Here is a 17,168-nt window from a genome sequence, read left to right on the forward strand (position 1 = left end):
TGAAAAGAGCCTTTATTTATAGACATTATTATATTAGTCTTAATATACATTTGATCAAAGTAACAAACATATAACTAAAATAAATAATATGAATCAACAGGGACTGTTTTGCTTTTTACTCTTCTTTGCCGTGGTGGACCTGAACTCTTTTTCTTCATTGGTCGGTTGTATCGTTAAATATAAAAGAAAAATCCGAACCGGGTCAGGTCACATAATCAGATGTGCCTTACATATAAATTTATAGCCACTTGAATATGAATAAAAGAGCGAGCAGGTGCACGACTGCTTGACCTGATATACCCATTTTTACCCAACATTTCTGCAACTCACGACTAAAGGTCATATGACAGCAACCTTAACGTTTCTTCTGAGACTCACCCCCTTCGATATTAAAGCGAGATAAATGCAAGGTTGCAAAAGTCGCTAGGCGGATTCTAGGCGCCTGATTGGGGAGTTGGGTGTCCTCGTAGTACTCAGAAGAAACGTTAAGGTTGCTGTCGAAGAGTACTCGGAAATGGTAAATGTAAAGAAAATTAATTTTTTGGATACTATATATATGTCAATATCATAAGTATACTAATATTTATAACAAAAAAAGTGAATAACAATATAAATAAAAAAAATACATTTTTAAATACTAAATTATTCTAAAATTTTCTAATCATTAACTAAAAAAAAGTTATATTCTATTTTTAATAATATAGAAATATGAATTATGTTTTATTTTCTAAGTTAAAATTGGCCCAAGTTGACCGACTAGATGTGATTCTGGCTGATGTTGACCATATTTGGTCGATTCTTAGTAACTAGGCGAAGTTAAAGAAAACCTCCTCGGCGTCGTACCTTGTAGCTAGTACTCGGTCTTGAAGACCTACTTTTACAACATTGGATAAATGTGATCTGGTTTCTAAACAAGGCCATATAACCCTTAGTTGTTGTTATTATTATTATTATTCAAATGGGGTGCGTTAAAATCGTAGCTACTCGAATATTAAAAAAAATGGCAAACTTGGCGCATGAGGCTCCCACATGCACGAGGTCCACGAGGTATCGGCCTATTTGGGCATAATTGCGCATCTTACCTTGCATTTCTGTGATACACTGTTTCCAAAACTCTAACAGTCTAACCTATACCTTCAAGTCACATGACAACAACCTTAACATTGCTACAACACTCGTCCCATAAAATACTAAAACCAACTAAATACAATCCGGTTTTAAACAAGCCATACTCAACAATAAATAAATTTATAATGGTGGTTCACTTCATCATACTTCCACATTATTCAAGAATCATTCATCTACCTATAATAAAACCACTTTAATACTTTCCAAAAGGTAACACATTTTATCATTATTAATTTCACAAGATAACATATTTGGCACTAAAATCTTTTTAAAAATGGAAAATCAGGTAGTCAGGTCCCACTGTACCACTTGTGCATTATACACCACTTGTACTGATCTCCCATTGGTCACTTGTTCCATATAACTCAACCCCACTTCACAACACACATCCAGATTCCCGGAATCTCAAGCTTTAAGGCTAAAGAAACCTTTTTTTTCCGGTGACATGGAAGCTGGAACATGGAGGTTTCTTGTGTCTTTCTTCCCACTGCTTATATATTTGCTATACATATTATATTCTGCTTATAGCTCTCCACAGGTTTGTGTTATTTGTTTATTGTTTGTGATATGTAAACCCTATTTGTTAAGAGTGATTGTTGATTTATTAATATTAATATTAATATGGTTTATGTCAATAATCTTTATGTTTTAATATGATTCCCTAGGTGGTTTGTGGATTTTGTTGGAGTGTGTGTAATGATGAGAGTTGTGTAATTTGATTAATTAGGCCATGTGTAGTAAATGGGGAAGATTTTCGATAAGTGACGCCACGTCAGCAAAAGGGCGATTTTCATTTGGCGATTTTCATTTTAGCAGTGTAGTGGTTTTGTAGCCTACACACACACACACATATATATATATAACACAACATATTAGAAAATATTATTTCCAAACTCAAACCAGGCGATAAATAGATGTCGCCCCCCCCCCCCCCCCAACAAATCGGCTGGGGGCGGTGTTCAAGCCAAAATTCGTCCACTTTGTCGCCCACTACTCTTGCTCTTAGGGTGATGTTATAGATACACCACCCGAAGAGTGTACACAACCCCTGGCACGTTATATGGGCCATGTGATTGAGCGGAAAATGGCCGTACGAGCAGTGTTAAGATTTGCCCTTCATTTGACCCGTATGGCTATTTTCATACCGTACAGCTAGTATGACATGTCGGTGATATCTGGATAATGGATAATATAACATGTTAGTGGTGTTTGTTTAGCTGCCACTTAGTTAGCGGTGAGATAATATATAGATGCTAGTTTGATTCTTTACTATTTGATAGAGTGATTGTTGATCATTTATTAATATTAATATTAATATTAATATTAATATTAATATTAATATTAATATTAATATTAATATTAATATTAATATTAATATTAATATTAATATTAATATTAATATATATGTGGTTTATGCCAATAATCTTTATGTTATAACATGATTCCCTAGGTGGTTTGTGGATGTTGTTGGAGAGTGTGTAATGATGAGGGTTGGGTAATTTGAAATTAAGGTCATATTATTGGTACACATTACACAGCACCTGCCACGTCGTACGGATCATATGATTGGACGGAAATGGTCATACATGCCGTATGATTTACCCTTCAAACGACCCATATGGATATTCTCATGTCATACGGCCTATGGCCTGTATGACAAGTCAATAATGTCTGGATAATATGTCGGTGGTGTTTGCTTAGTTTTCCCGTAATTCGATAGTTTGATTCATTGCTGTATAAGATTGTATAATATATGGTAAAGATGATTGCTTTGTTAAGATTCAAGGTTTCAACTCATTCAATCAAATGTATCGAAAATTCATCCTAAAGATTTGATTTTTAGGCAATCTTTACATCCATAAGCACCTAAAACACGGAATGCCAACCGACAGGGTTGTGGTGGTGGTTGGGGGGGGTATCTGATCTGTTTTTCTGTGTCACATGCACTTGCTAGCAATTTGAAACATGGCAATGAGACACTTGATTTGACATATATAACTTGTCATATATTGTTGTATTATCATGTATGAGTTAACTTTATATGAAATGTGTATTCAACAGCCGACAACAAGTGGATGCAGCCTTCTTCCTCATCATCATTACTGGATCGCTAGCAAACGTATCGTGACACCTCATGAGATATTTTCTGGTGCAGGTAACGACCGTGACGAAATTTATGAATATAAATAAGCTGATTATTCTTGGTGGATTCAAAATTACTAAATTACCCCTAAAATATGTAAAACTTGTAATGAGTTTTAAATTTGGAAAAGTAACAGAACTTTAAAAGTCAACTGCTTTTCGTGTCGATTTGGTTAATATTATTGATTTTTCAAATGGACAGTTGAAATTAATGGCGGGAGCATCATATCTTTGGTTAAAGAAAAGGATTGGCTCGAAAGAGTCAAGAATGGGCCTGTGATTGATTATAGAGAAGCCGTTGTGATGCCTGGTTTAATCGACGTGTAAGAAAATTCCCATAAATTCTATTCATAGAATATAATATCAAAAATATAAACTTTAATGATCAAAGTGTTACAAAGTTTAAACTTTTTACATGTAAAACACGATTAATAATTTGACCGTGTGTTGACCGCAGGCATGCACATCTTGATGATCCCGGGAGGACAGAATGGGAAGGATTTCCTTCCGGAACAAAGGCTGCTGCTGCTGGTAAGTTTATTATGTATAACTTTATTAAAATGTTAAAACAAGAGATAATTAAAAAATAATGCATCCTTAATTCATATCTTTGTTTATTTCAGGTGGGATAACAACATTAATAGATATGCCTCTTAATAGTTATCCGTCTACTGTTTCTAAAGAAACCTTACAACTCAAGGTTAATAAGACTAATCTATACACCACAATCTTTTTTTTTTATAATTATTTTCTCTAAAATATATATATATATATTTTATCATTACAATCCGGATGACAGTTAGAGGCTGCAAAAGGAAGGATCTTTGTTAATGTCGGTAAGCTCCTAACCTAACAAAAAAAAAATCAGTGCACGATAGCTTCAGCCCGTTTACTTATGAATCTTTACTTCTTGTACACAGGGTTTTGGGGAGGTTTAGTACCCGAAAACGCATTTAATGCAAGTATTCTAGAAAGTCTCCTAAATGCGGGTGCTCTTGGTCTAAAGGTACAAAACCAACCACATTCATATATATTCTAAAATACACTCAAGACTCTCGTTTCTCGTTATCTAACATATCTTAGATTGTTTCTTGAATGTATCTTTAGTCTTTCATGTGTCCTTCAGGAATCAATGACTTTCCCATGACAGATGCTAGCCATATCAAGGTACTTAAGTAGTCGAAAACGTAGTCTTCCATATTTTTTTCCCCTCAAAATTGCGTTTTTTTAATGTTTTTCGGATACCTGATTTGTTTTTATAGGAGGGACTATCTGTACTGGCTAAATACAAGAGACCTTTACTTGTACATGCTGAAAAACAAGAAGAAATTGAACTGAAAGACGGTGAAGATGATCCACGGTCATATTCTACTTATCTTAAAACCAGACCCCCCTCATGGTATGCATGGTTTCTTAATATAACACAACACGCATATGTAATATTTGCACTTATTATATATATAGGGGAAGGTTCATGTACATTTTATTTTTAACATGAGAACGTAGGAAACAATGCCAATTTAAAAAAAATGAGAACGTAAGAAACAATACCAACTACAATGCCAATCTACATAAACAATGATTTATAATAACAAAGAAAAAAACCTAAAAATTACAACAATAGAATCAAAATCAAGAACAAAATAATAACAGCAAAAGAAAAAATCTAATAATAACAACAAAATATAAATCAGCAAATACTTATAACTTCTCATAATCGAAAATCAACAAATACGAACAAAAAATAACAGCAAACACCTATAAAAATAAACCTAATAATAACAGCAAATTGGTTCTCACTGTTTTCATATTAAGAATAAAATGTATTTCTAAAAATACATGTTTTTTTATTCAGGGAAGAAGCTGCCATTAGAGAGTTGCTATCAGTGTCGAAAGACACTAGAATTGGCGGTCCTGCGGAAGGAGCTCATGTTCACATTGTTCATCTCTCGGATTCAAAGTCTTCTTTAGACCTGATCAAGGTAAACACTTTGTGGTGCTTACAATGAAGCTAACAAATGGCTATGATTTTATTTTTTTATTATTATTTTTTAATTTTTTTTTTCATGTGCAGGAAGCGAAAAGTAATGGTGATAGCTTAACTGTTGAAACATGCCCACATTATCTTGCCTTTTCAGCAGAAGAGATACCAGATGGCGATACTCGTTTCAAGTGTGCACCGCCCATTCGCGATGAACCAAACAGACAAAAACTCTGGGAGGCCTTATTGGTAAATTTAACTTTCATACCCATGCTGCATTACCAAAATATTTATTTGTAGTTTAAAAAAATAAAATAAAAGTTATCCACATACATACTATCCACACACCAGTGACAGGTTATACAGGCCGTACAATATTTTTCACATATTATGCAGGTCACATAATGTTACACAGCCCGTGGAAATGTTATAAGTATACGAGCTGCTTTACAGATTGTTTAAGGTGGTCTGCAAAAGTTATACGGCCTGTATAACGTTATTGAAACTGACTGATGTGACAATGGTGTGTTGTGTCAGAAGTTATACGGCCTGTTTAACTTTAAACCGACCCGTATAGTAGCACCAGTGGCGAAGCTTGGGAGGGACTCAAAATGTATTAAAAAAATCATAAACAGGGGGGGGGGGTTCAAAATTTCGGTCAAAAACGGGAAAATTTACACTGCGTACCAAAATTTTGGGCGAAAACGGGCAAATTTACACTGTTGCGCAAAAAAACAGGGGGAGGGGGTGCAGGGCTCACTAAGCTTCGCCAATGAGTAGCACCGTATGTTAATGTATGTTGAAAAATGTAGGATGGGGATATTGACATGTTAAGCTCGGATCATTCACCATCTGTACCGGAGCTCAAACTATTTTCTGAAGGTGATTTTTTGAGGGCGTGGGGCGGCATATCTTCGTTACAGGTTAGTTATGTTTCGGGTATTTTGATACCAAAAATTTTATTGTGTTTGTATATAATAATGAGCAAAATTTTATATTGGTTTTAGTTTGTTCTTCCTGTGACATGGTCATATGGGCTTAAACATGGTGTTACTTTAGAGAAGTTAGTTTCATGGTGGAGTGAGCAGCCTGCTAAACTTGCTAGCCAAGATCTTAAGGTAAATGATTTTTATTATTTACGCGTGTTAATATAAATGCAAATCGTTCTTTCGCTTAACGAATGCGGAATGACAAAGTGACAATATGGTTAATACTTGCAGGGAGCTATTGAAATAGGAAAGCATGCAGATATTGTGGTTTGGGAACCCGAAAACGAGTTTGACCTTGACGAAAATCATACCGTACACGTTAAGCATCCGGTATGAGTTTCTGGTTCTTGACTTTCTTAAGTCCACTTTGACTTTAAAAATCAATACCATTGTTAACCCGCATTACTACAAATTCATAAACTTTTGAGAAAAAAATATTATTTATGTTTAGATTTTACATAAACCGCCAGCGAAAGATAAACAATTATGTCAGGAAACTAGGGGTGCGAACGAGCCGAGCCTGAGCTCGGCTCGTTTAACTTACACAGAGCTCGAGCTCTATTTTCAAAGCTTGAGCTCGGCTCGTTTACTATTTATCAGTTATTTTTATGTAATTATAATTATTTTTATATATTTTTTTCTAATATAATTTTATGTACAAAATAATATATATTATTTAGTTATTTTTATTTATTTTTCAGAACATTATATATATTAATTAATAATTATTAAATATATATTTTAAAAAATTATATAAATGGCAGGCTCGTTTAGGCTCACGAGCTGGCTCGAGCTCATAAGTGAAGCTCAGGCTCGGGCTCGTTTATTAAACAAGCTTACTTTTAGGCTCGAGCTTAGGCTCGATGAAGCTTTTTAACGAGCCGATCTCTAGTAGCTCGCGAGCAGATCGGCTCGTTTGCACCCCTACAGGAAACCGGTATTTTACATTCTTAAAATAACATATTTGACCATAAAAAGTCAAAAGTCAAAATAAAAACTAACCACAACATTTTTTATGCAGAGCATATCTGCATACATGGGCTCAAGACTCACTGGAAAAGTTATGGCCACTTTTGTTAATGGAAACCTGGTTTTCGAGGACGGAAAACACGCTCCTGATGCATGCGGTACAACCATCCTAGCATGATCAAATAATGAAACTAACTAGTCATTTTAACCATCAATCGATCTAGCCCGTACCTACCCGATCATGCTGCATTCAAGCGACTTTTCAGCTGAGTTTTTCGGCTTCTGCAGTTGTACTAGAGGGAAAAATTTGATGGTTATAATATTGAATATTTGCCTAAGATTTAATGAACTCATAATGTCATATGTATATATATGTGTGTTAGTTATTGTTGAACCAACAGTTCAACATAAATAACAAGAAATAATGGTTTACATTTCTCATTTTTCGTGTACTTTTTGAAGAATCTCGGGTTTCGGTTTCCTAGGTTTTTTGGTAGGAACTGAAAACCGAAAACCGAACAGAATTCAAAGGTGGCAAAACCGAACCGAAAAGTGAGTTTAATTCGGTTTGGTTTTAAACAGAAACCCGAATTTTAACAAGATGGGTGTTCATGAGGAGAGTGTGGTATGGGTGGTGGATGATAATCAAATAAATTAGTTAATACTTAATATTTATAGTCATTGTTAAGTCATTGTTGCACAAAGTATAAGAATGCACTAATTGGATGAGTTTTAGGCTAAAAAAAAAAAAAACTGAATATCATGTCTTATTAATGTCATAAATAAGAATATGGAATAATGACCAAAATGTTCATTTGATTGTTCAATGTCGACAAAATGCTCATTACTTCATTTGATAGGCCAGTGTTGACAAAACGCCCATTTAACCAACCAATCTCCAGAATGTCCAACCTAAAACCCGTAAATCCGATCACTTTTTGATCATTATTCGATATGATTTTTAACCAACTAGATTCTGCCACATGCCGTAAAACTGTCGGGTTGCTAGATTTTTTTGAAAAATTGCCAGAGCCGTAGGGATTATTTAGGCGTCTAATGAGATTATTTTGGCGTCCAACGAGATTTATTTTGGTGTTAGGCGAGATTTGTATTGGCTTCTGACGAGATTTTTTCTTACATGTGGCAGAATCTGGTTGGCTAAAAATCTCGTCGAGTAATGATTAAAAAGTGACCGGGACAGCAAGTTTTAGGGTATAGTTTTTGTGAATTGGTTGGTCAGGTGGACATTTTGTCAACATTGAACGATCAAATGGACCTTTTGGTCATTTTCCCAAAGAATAATTAACTCTGCACCAAAGGAGACTATAATTTGTTCAAAATGCTGAATGTTGTTAATTTGTCACATCTGCAAGTTAAAACTTAAAAAGTACTTATTTGTTCATATTACTTAATATTAACACTGGTTTAAAAGATTCCTTAACCTTGAATCTTGATTGAAGAACATTCTAAATATCAAATTAATAATAATAATAACAATAACAATAACAATAATAATAATAATAATAATAATAATAATAATAATAATAATAATAATAATAATAAAGGTAAGACAAGTTTTTTTTTTTCAGCGTAGCCTATGTCATGTTTCAAACGGCATGCACATCAAAGTAAACTCAATACCTGCCACTTGCTAAATATGGTGCCACCTCACCCAACACTTTTAAACTGTATCCAATACTTACTAACATTATATGTGGATAAACATGAACATGTGAATCCTATGTTTTCATAACTGAAAATCTACACAACAAAAATGTTTGCTGTTTTTGGGGAGAATATTGCTAATCCACCTAAGGAGCTAAGTCTTCCTTTTAAAGGAAGTGGAAACTTAAAAACAAGAGAAGAAGTTATTACTTTAATCGGGTCGGGTCGGGCCGATTTGACCATGTACAAGTTTTACAATGAGGATTTCATGGCTTTGTCTCATCAAGATGAGCATGCAACATGTCCAAGGTTAACTACCATCTTTTGCATACTTTGTGGTCTTATTTTTTTATTATTATTAAGAGAACCCGTTACTGAAAAACTTGTGTAACAAGTCAAGTTATTTGAAACTGGCTCGCTAAAAGTTAAAATCGAGACGAGCTTAATTTAAAAAATAAGTTTGTTTAATAGATGAGGTTGCGTGCGAGCTTATTGAGCTCGAGCAAGCTTATGAGTCAAAAGAGCTTATTATTTAAATAAGTTATTATTTAATATATTGAATATATATATGTTTTTATCATAAATCATAACTAATAATATATTAACCTTGATTAAAAAACTAAATAACCTATATTATGCTATATATAAAAATTATTATCATAAATAAATACATATATAAAATAACAGTAAATGCGTACAAGTAAAATAATAAATGAGCCGAGCTCTAACTTAAATAACTACTAACGAGCCGAGTTCAAGCTCCCAAACTCTTGTAAGTTAAACAAGTTGAACTTGAGCTTAGACGAGCTTGAGTCAAAAGAGCTTATTATTTAAATAAGTTATTATTTAATATATAAAATATATGTTTTTATCATAACTAGTAATATATTAATCTTGATTAAAAAAACAAAATAATCTATATTATGTTATATATAGAAATTATGATCATAAACACATATATAAAAGGGGTAGCGGCGCAGCTTGTTGCCCGCTTGCCTTCTGTTTCGATGTAATCCAATAAACAATTTATAAAAATAATTTTGTGATGTCATATATAAAATAACTGTAAATGTGTACAAATAAAATAATAAATGAGCCGAGCTCTAACTTAAATAACTACTAACGAGCCGAGTTCAAGCTTCCAAACTCTTGTAAGTTAAACGAGCCGAGCTTGTGCTCAGGTCGGCTCGTTTACACCCGAGACCCGTCAAAGATGTGTTTTTGTGTTGGCAGGTCAAGTGTTGTTATAGATGACATATTCTGCATCTTCAATGGCTATCTACACAACACTTGCAGCTTACGTCGAAGCTATGGGCTGTCAAGACAAGCAACTGAAGCCATGGTTGTGGTTGAAGCTTATAAAGTCTTGAGGGACCGAGCACCGTATCCTGCTGATCAAGTCATTAAAGAGCTCGACGGGAAGTTTTCGTTCATCTTGTTTGATGCTAAAGAAACAAAACTCTTTCTAGCTCGGGTAATCTTTTACATGTACAAATATATATAGAAAGCCTGTTGTCCGCTTGCCTTTTGTTTTGATGTAATCACTGCTTTTCAGATTATTTGGTATATTAATGAAGAAATTTAAAATTGTAAAAAATAAATAATAAATAATAATAATCGGGTAATCTTTAACATGCACAACTATATATAGAAAGCCTGTTGTTGTTTCGATGTAATCACTACTTTTCAGATTATTTGGTATATTAATGAAGAAATTTAAAATTGTAAAAAATAAAAAATAAATAATAATAATAATAATAACAATAATAATAATAATATTGTTACAGGATCGCGATGGATCTGCAGAACTTCACTGGGGAGTGGCGGCCGATGGGTGTTTAGTATGTTCCAACGATCCTAAAACCGTGAGAAAGTGTTGTGGAGATCGATATACGCCTTTCCCGCCTGGTAACTAATAAATTATGTGCTTATAAAGTTATAATATGTTGGAATGCATGATATATAAAAGTCAAACATAAAGTCAACCCGACAGATTAACTTCTAACTGCAGGGTGTTTATTCAAGAGTGAAGAAGGGTTGATCAGTTTTGATCATCCGCTTAACAAAGTACGAGGGATAGTGAGAGAGGACGATGAAGGATGTAGCTCGGCTGTGATATTTCAAGTGGATTTGTTCACTAGACGTTTAAGCATACCGCGTAGGGGTACTGATGCGAACTGGGCTAGTGTTACCGTCATCGAAGGTGACTAAATAACTAGTAAATAATGTCTGGTGTTTGTGTAATAAAGTTTGTAATAATATGTTACTTGACTTTCCCTGGTCAAAGAATATGGTTTTTGATCAACTCATTTGCCATTGCAAAAAATGTGAAAAAGGTTTCACATGTGAACTTATGAGTGATAACAGTTAATAAATTTTAACTTTATGATTTGGTTTAATACATATTTAGGACCACAGTTTTGGTGTTTATTATCTTGCTTTCTCTTAATAAAACACTCAGCATAGCATTGACATGTGTTGGTAATTTCGGACCGTATTCACAAGTAGGTGAATGTGAAATGGCATAAGTTGACAAGTCGGAGAACAATGGCGGAAGATTAGGGCACCGTGATGGTATGATTTCAAATACAACATCGTGTATTGCCTACAAAAAATTATTTATAAATTTATAGTAGTTTATTAATATGTTTTAAAAATAATTTCTTTTCAACATGTGCGTCACACGGGCAAATAAACTAGTTTATATAATATGTTATTGGCCTTTTTACTTTACAAAATATATGACTCTCACCAAAATTTTGGTCCTTTTACTAGAATTGATAACAAAAAACATATATGTTAGTCTCATGAGAAAAAAAATAGCAATTATACTCTTTTACTTGTAATAAAAACAAGAGTAAAAACTACGGTGATTACCGTCAACACAGCTAGAGATTCAAATGAGTCGAGGCACTCGTGAGCTGTTCGAGATCGGATCAGTAAAAGGCTTAAAATAAGTGGAGCCTTGCCCAGCTAAACCCAAACCTAAAATAAGTTTGTTATAACTATATTTTTGGGTTCGTTGAGCCTTAATGAGCTTTATGCTTTTTAAGTTTTAATTGTTTAGGACTTCTATATATTAATTTCATAGTGTTGAGCTGAGCTGAGCTGAGCTTTGACTCGTTTAAGAAATTGCACACGAGCTTGAGCTGAGCTTAAAAAATATGTAAAAGTAATTAAATTAAAAAAATATATAAATTAATAATGTTACACGAGCCAAGCCCAAGTCAAGCTTAATTTTAAAACAAACTACTTACGACCCAAACTCTACCTTTATAAAAAGTGCTCGAAATGAACTAAACTCGAGCTCAGACTCAACTCAACTCAACTCAACTCAACTCAACTCATTTACAATTTACACTCTCAACAAAATTAATGTATGATACAACATTAGCATTGTTAATGTAGCTAAAAAACAATAATTTTTAACAGCGTTTGGAACTACCCCAATATCTAATAAAACCTTTCTAAGACGTGATGCAAACCTTTCATATTGATTTTGACACTCCATACATTTCTTAGCGGGTCAACTGTCAAGTCATCTTGTTGAGATTATAGGTGCACAAATCAAGTATTTTCATAAATTGAAACCAGGTAGGAACCAATTCCGGTTACGGTCAACAAAATTCAAGAACCAGGTCGTGTAGGAACTGGTTACGGGTATGATCGGGTATTTGTTGGGCTTTATCGGGGTTTGGCTGGGTCGGGTCTGGGTTTTAACCGGGTAAAGATGGAACCAATTTCGATGGGTCCGGTTCAAGTTAAGTATGGTTTCTCTAAGGACCCGATATCTGATTCATACCCACGGGTCAGATAGAACCGGTTCCGGCTCTAGGCCATATCCGGAACCAAGTTTTTTCCACCTCTAACTGAGATAAAATAAGAAGAGTAAACTACGATTTTCTTCTCCTTAGTTTGTCTAAATCTACGGTTTTAGTCCGATAGTTTCAAATTCGCGATTTTCGTCCCTGTGGTTTCAGTTCGCTTGCAATTAAACCAGAATTCACCAATCCTGTTAAGTCTAGTCGCTAAGCCAATCAGCGTGTCCTTCACATGAGGGACAACTTCAGTGAAATCGGGTTTAATTGCAAGTGAAATGAAACCACATGGACTAAAAGCACAAATTTAAAACTATTGGACTAAAACTGCAGATTTAGACAAACCACATGAACCCACATAGACAAGTATAAATTTAAAATTATTAGAATAAAACCGTAGATTTTGACAAATCAAATGAATGAAAACCCGATGGACGATAACCTCAAATAAGAAAGCAAAGCCCACACTTGCTAACAACTCGACCCGTAAATTAGGCCCAAAATCAAGAGTCAACAATAAAAGTCTGAATCTTGATTCTTTATTATTCCAAAAGCAGCAATCTTTATTTACCCTAAAATTGAAACCCATCTTCTTCCCCAAGTCATCAAAACCACTCTTTTATTAACAAATTCTTGTGGGGTTTTGGAAGCAGAGAATAATAATAATAATAATGGGTGTTTTAGATTTGAAGTCAAAACAAGAACTTGATGATCTTGTGAAAGATGGGTCACCTGTTATCATCCACTTCTGGGCTTCTTGGTGTGAAGCTTCTAAGCATATGGATCAAGTTTTCAATCATCTTTCTGCTGATTTCCCCAATGCCCATTTTGTTAGGGTATGCTTTTAATCTTGTTTCATAAGTTATTGTGAACTTTTTTTTTTTTTTGCAAATGAATATATGGTTGGTTTGGACAATTAGGGTTTATGATGGGCTTTAATTATATAATTTTGTGAAAAAGGTGGTTTTTGGTTTGAAAAGTTAGTCATTTTTAATCAAGTTAATTCATTTTTTAATCAAGTTATTTATTAGTTATATTTCTAATATGTCATTTTGTTATCTGAATTCATTGGATATTGGTTTTTATATTTCTGTATTATTTATTTATTTTGGTTATATTATTGATTTACTGTCAAGAAAAAAATATGTTTGTGTTTTTTTTTTTGTTTTTTTTAATGTTTGAACTTTATAATCAGTGATTTTGTTATTTGGATTCATAGGATATTAATTGTTATTATAATTGTTTTTTTTTTGTGTGTGTGTGTGTTTTTTTTTTGCTGCAAGTGAATGATTGCAATGAGAAGCTAGAGGATTATGCTTCCAATGGTTGTTTTGGACAATTAGGGTTTATGATGAGCTTTAATTACTTTTACATAGAGCATGTTTGGGATTTAGTTTGAAAACACCTTATTGGCTTTTTGGTGTTTTCAAAAAGCCAATAATTTAAAATGTGTCTAGCAATCACGAAAATCCTTTTATTTTAGCTTTCTGTAAGGGTTAAAAAGCAGTTTTCTAAAAGCCCTAGATCATGGCTTTTCAAAATGGCTTTTTGAAAAAGCCAATAAGCAGTTTTTAAACTCAATCCCAAACATGCTCATAGTATGTGTGAAAAGGCTTATTCTTGGTTCGAAAAGTTAGTTTTCTATAATTAACTTTTCATTGTGCTTAATTATGTTGATGGGAGTTCAAATCTCACATAGAAGACACCTATTGAATCATTATGACGTTAGAAGTAGAGCACTTAATTATCATTTGTGTTTTATGTTTGTACTTCATAATCAGTGATTTTGTTATTTGGATTCATAGGATATTAATTGTTGTATTAGGGTTTTATTTTGGCAAATGAATATATGGTTGTTGTAATGATCATATCATGGTTGCTATTGATTATTTTTCTTGTTAAAACAATATAGGTTGAAGCTGAAGAACAACCAGAAATTTCTGAGGCATATTCGGTTTCCGCTGTGCCTTATTTTGCGTTTGTCAAGGTAGGCCAACGCTTTCTCATTCTTATTTTTTTTTCACATAATTTAGAATAAAATTGTTATATTATGTCGTGTGCCGTAATATTAGTTTTTTCTGTTTTAATTATAATTCGAGATTAATAAGTTACGCTTTTCTCTACAATGACTGAATGAATCTTTCTTTGTAAATTATTTTTATAGGGAGGCAAGACGGTTGATACATTAGAAGGCACGTATCCATCTGAGCTGGCAAACAAAGTTTCAAAAATTGTGGGATCAATCCACGCTGGCGAACCGGCTGCACCCGCGAGCCTCGGGATGGCAGGGGGACCCTCAGTTCTCGAAGCAATTCAAGATCTCGCCAAAATCGACAACTCTGCAAAAACTCAACCGCCACCGCCAGCTAGCATTACCGATTCACTAAAAACCCGTCTTGAAAAACTCATCCGTTCTCACCCCATTATGCTATTCATGAAAGGAAACCCTGAAGAACCCAAATGTGGATTTAGTAAGAAAGCCGTCGAAATCTTGAAAACCGAAAATGTTAAATTTGGTACCTTTGATATCCTTACCGACAACGAGGTTCGTGAAGGGTTAAAAAAGTTTTCAAACTGGCCCACGTATCCTCAACTGTATTGTAACGGGGAGCTTCTTGGAGGGTCGGATATTATAATTGCAATGCACGAGGGTGGTGAACTGAAACAAGCTTTTGCTGATCATGGGGTCGGAAATGATGATGTCAGCAAGTCAACTCTGGCGGGAACTGATGGTCAACAGGCTGGAGTGACCAATTCAACTGGGTTGAGTTTGGCTTTGACTTCCCGCCTTGATGGTCTCATTAAGTCGGCTCCGGTTATGCTTTTTATGAAGGGAACGCCAGATGAACCTAGATGCGGTTTCAGCCGAAAGGTGATACATTATTACCTTCTTATTTATGAAATATTTTGGATTGTTAGGAAAATTATAAATATAATTTAGTGGTTTAGGGCATCTTATATTGAGTTGTAGGGAACTAGCGTTCTTGCATTATAATAAGTTTTATAAATGTGGTGAAAAAAACCTTTATATCTGAAAATTTAATAGAAGGTTATAATGGTCATTTTACCACTTCCAATGCAATTTGGCGAGATTTAGTTTGTGAAAACGAGAAGGTTATAATGGTCATTCACCACCCCAAATGCATTTTGGCCGACTTTAGTATAGGGAAACGAGAATGGTGTAATGTTTATTTTACCGCTTCTCACACATTTTAGTCAAATACTAGTTCGCGACAACTCAATATTAAATGCCCTTAACCCCTAAGTTATTTAAAGGGTATAATGGTCATTTTAGGTCATTTTACCACTTCCTATGCATTTTGGTGAAATTTAGTTTGTGAGAACAAGAAGGTTATAATGGTCATTTACCACTTCAAATGCATTTTGGCCAAATTTAGTATAGGGAAACGAGAAGGGCGTAATGGTCATTTTACCACTTCTACAACATTTTGATCAAATTTAGTAGACGAAAAGGAGAAGGGTATAATAGTCATTCTACCACTTTCGACACAATTTAGCCAAATTTAGTAGACGAAAACGAGAAGGGTATTTTTGGCACGAATTAAAATCACCAATCCATATAATCTTTTTTCAGGTAGTTGAGATTCTCAAAGAAGAAAAAGTCAACTTCAAGACTTTTGACATACTCTCAGATGATGAAGTGAGACAAGGCCTAAAAGTCCACTCAAACTGGTCAAGTTACCCTCAACTCTACATAAAAGGCGAACTCATCGGTGGATCCGATATCGTTTTGGAAATGCAAAAAAGCGGAGAACTTGAAAAAACCTTGGTCGAAAATGGTATCGTTTCTCTCAAAGACCGTTTGGGGAAGTTAGTTAATTCCAAGCCCGTTTTGCTCTTTATGAAGGGTACCCCAGACGCCCCAAGATGCGGGTTTAGCTCAAAAGTCGTAAATGCCCTTAAGGAAGAAGGTATAAAGTTTGGATCTTTTGACATTTTGAGCGACGAGGATGTTCGACAAGGGCTGAAAACGTACTCGAATTGGCCTACTTTCCCGCAACTTTATTATAAAGGTGAGCTGATTGGAGGGTGTGATATTATTATGGAGCTTAAAAGCAGTGGTGAACTTGCATCTACCTTATCAGAATAAAGGGTAAAATTGTCATTTTTTTAAAATCCTTTGTAGTGGAAAATTGTTTTTGAGAATGTTTGTGGTGTTTTGTGACTATTGTGTGTGTATTTTTGTACTTGAAGTTGCTCATGGTGAATTATCTTGCTTATGAACGTTAAATATATTAATGAGTCCATAACCTCATAACTGAGAATTAGAACCTTTATAGCATGTTTGGATATTTAAAAAAAAAAAATTATATATAATGTTTCAAAGATTATATAAGCGTGTCGGGTTAGAATGAATTGTAGTCATTTTACGTAACTAATAAACCATCCGGTGTTGCTTTTATTTAAGCAATTGTTTCATCTAACATATAATGTATAATGAATTAAACACATTGA

The 17,168-nt window shown here is 34.1% G+C and overlaps 2 protein-coding genes across 3 annotated transcripts; both read left to right on the plus strand.

Moving 5' to 3' along the window:
- The first annotated feature begins 1,647 nt into the window (after positions 1 to 1,647).
- LOC143612051 (allantoinase) lies at positions 1,648 to 7,508 on the plus strand. 2 transcript variants are annotated; one of them, XM_077086126.1, is made up of 15 exons: positions 1,648 to 1,666; positions 3,190 to 3,283; positions 3,473 to 3,593; positions 3,728 to 3,801; positions 3,894 to 3,970; positions 4,070 to 4,106; positions 4,191 to 4,276; positions 4,378 to 4,437; positions 4,533 to 4,669; positions 5,126 to 5,252; positions 5,345 to 5,500; positions 6,064 to 6,174; positions 6,259 to 6,369; positions 6,472 to 6,570; positions 7,262 to 7,508. In XM_077086126.1, exons 3-15 carry the CDS (start codon positions 3,574 to 3,576, stop codon positions 7,385 to 7,387), a joined length of 1,221 nt encoding a protein of 406 aa, XP_076942241.1. In that variant the 5' UTR covers positions 1,648 to 1,666; positions 3,190 to 3,283; positions 3,473 to 3,573; the 3' UTR covers positions 7,388 to 7,508. The 2 variants fall into 2 exon arrangements, with proteins under 2 accessions (XP_076942241.1, XP_076942246.1); XM_077086131.1 differs by lacking the exon at positions 1,648 to 1,666 and having other exon boundaries at positions 3,149 to 3,283.
- Positions 7,509 to 13,316: 5,808 nt separating this feature from the next.
- Positions 13,317 to 16,851, plus strand: LOC143612807 (monothiol glutaredoxin-S17-like). The gene is made up of 4 exons (XM_077086711.1): positions 13,317 to 13,528; positions 14,605 to 14,679; positions 14,857 to 15,564; positions 16,288 to 16,851. Exons 1-4 carry the CDS (start codon positions 13,364 to 13,366, stop codon positions 16,801 to 16,803), a joined length of 1,464 nt encoding a protein of 487 aa, XP_076942826.1. The 5' UTR covers positions 13,317 to 13,363; the 3' UTR covers positions 16,804 to 16,851.
- Positions 16,852 to 17,168: the final 317 nt, after the last annotated feature.

Source organism: Bidens hawaiensis, unplaced genomic scaffold, assembly GCF_021521415.1.
Source record: "Bidens hawaiensis isolate Kalapana, Puna unplaced genomic scaffold, B.hawaiensis_p1.1 tig00002236_1, whole genome shotgun sequence".
NCBI lineage: Eukaryota > Viridiplantae > Streptophyta > Magnoliopsida > Asterales > Asteraceae > Bidens > Bidens hawaiensis.

What these genes read in the sequence shown, in the direction of transcription:
- LOC143612051 (XM_077086131.1), top strand. Translation starts at nt 3,151, where the DNA reads ATGTATGAGTTAACTTTATATGAAATGTGTATTCAACAGCCGACAACA. An exon ending in AACAAAGGCTGCTGCTGCTG is followed by an intron (nt 3,802 to 3,893) that starts GTAAGTTTATTA and finishes TGTTTATTTCAG; the next exon opens with GTGGGATAACAACATTAATA. An exon ending in AACTCTGGGAGGCCTTATTG is followed by an intron (nt 5,501 to 6,063) that starts GTAAATTTAACT and finishes TGAAAAATGTAG; the next exon opens with GATGGGGATATTGACATGTT.
- LOC143612807 (XM_077086711.1), top strand. Translation starts at nt 13,364, where the DNA reads ATGGGTGTTTTAGATTTGAAGTCAAAACAAGAACTTGATGATCTTGTG. An exon ending in CCAATGCCCATTTTGTTAGG is followed by an intron (nt 13,529 to 14,604) that starts GTATGCTTTTAA and finishes AAAACAATATAG; the next exon opens with GTTGAAGCTGAAGAACAACC. An exon ending in CTTATTTTGCGTTTGTCAAG is followed by an intron (nt 14,680 to 14,856) that starts GTAGGCCAACGC and finishes TTATTTTTATAG; the next exon opens with GGAGGCAAGACGGTTGATAC.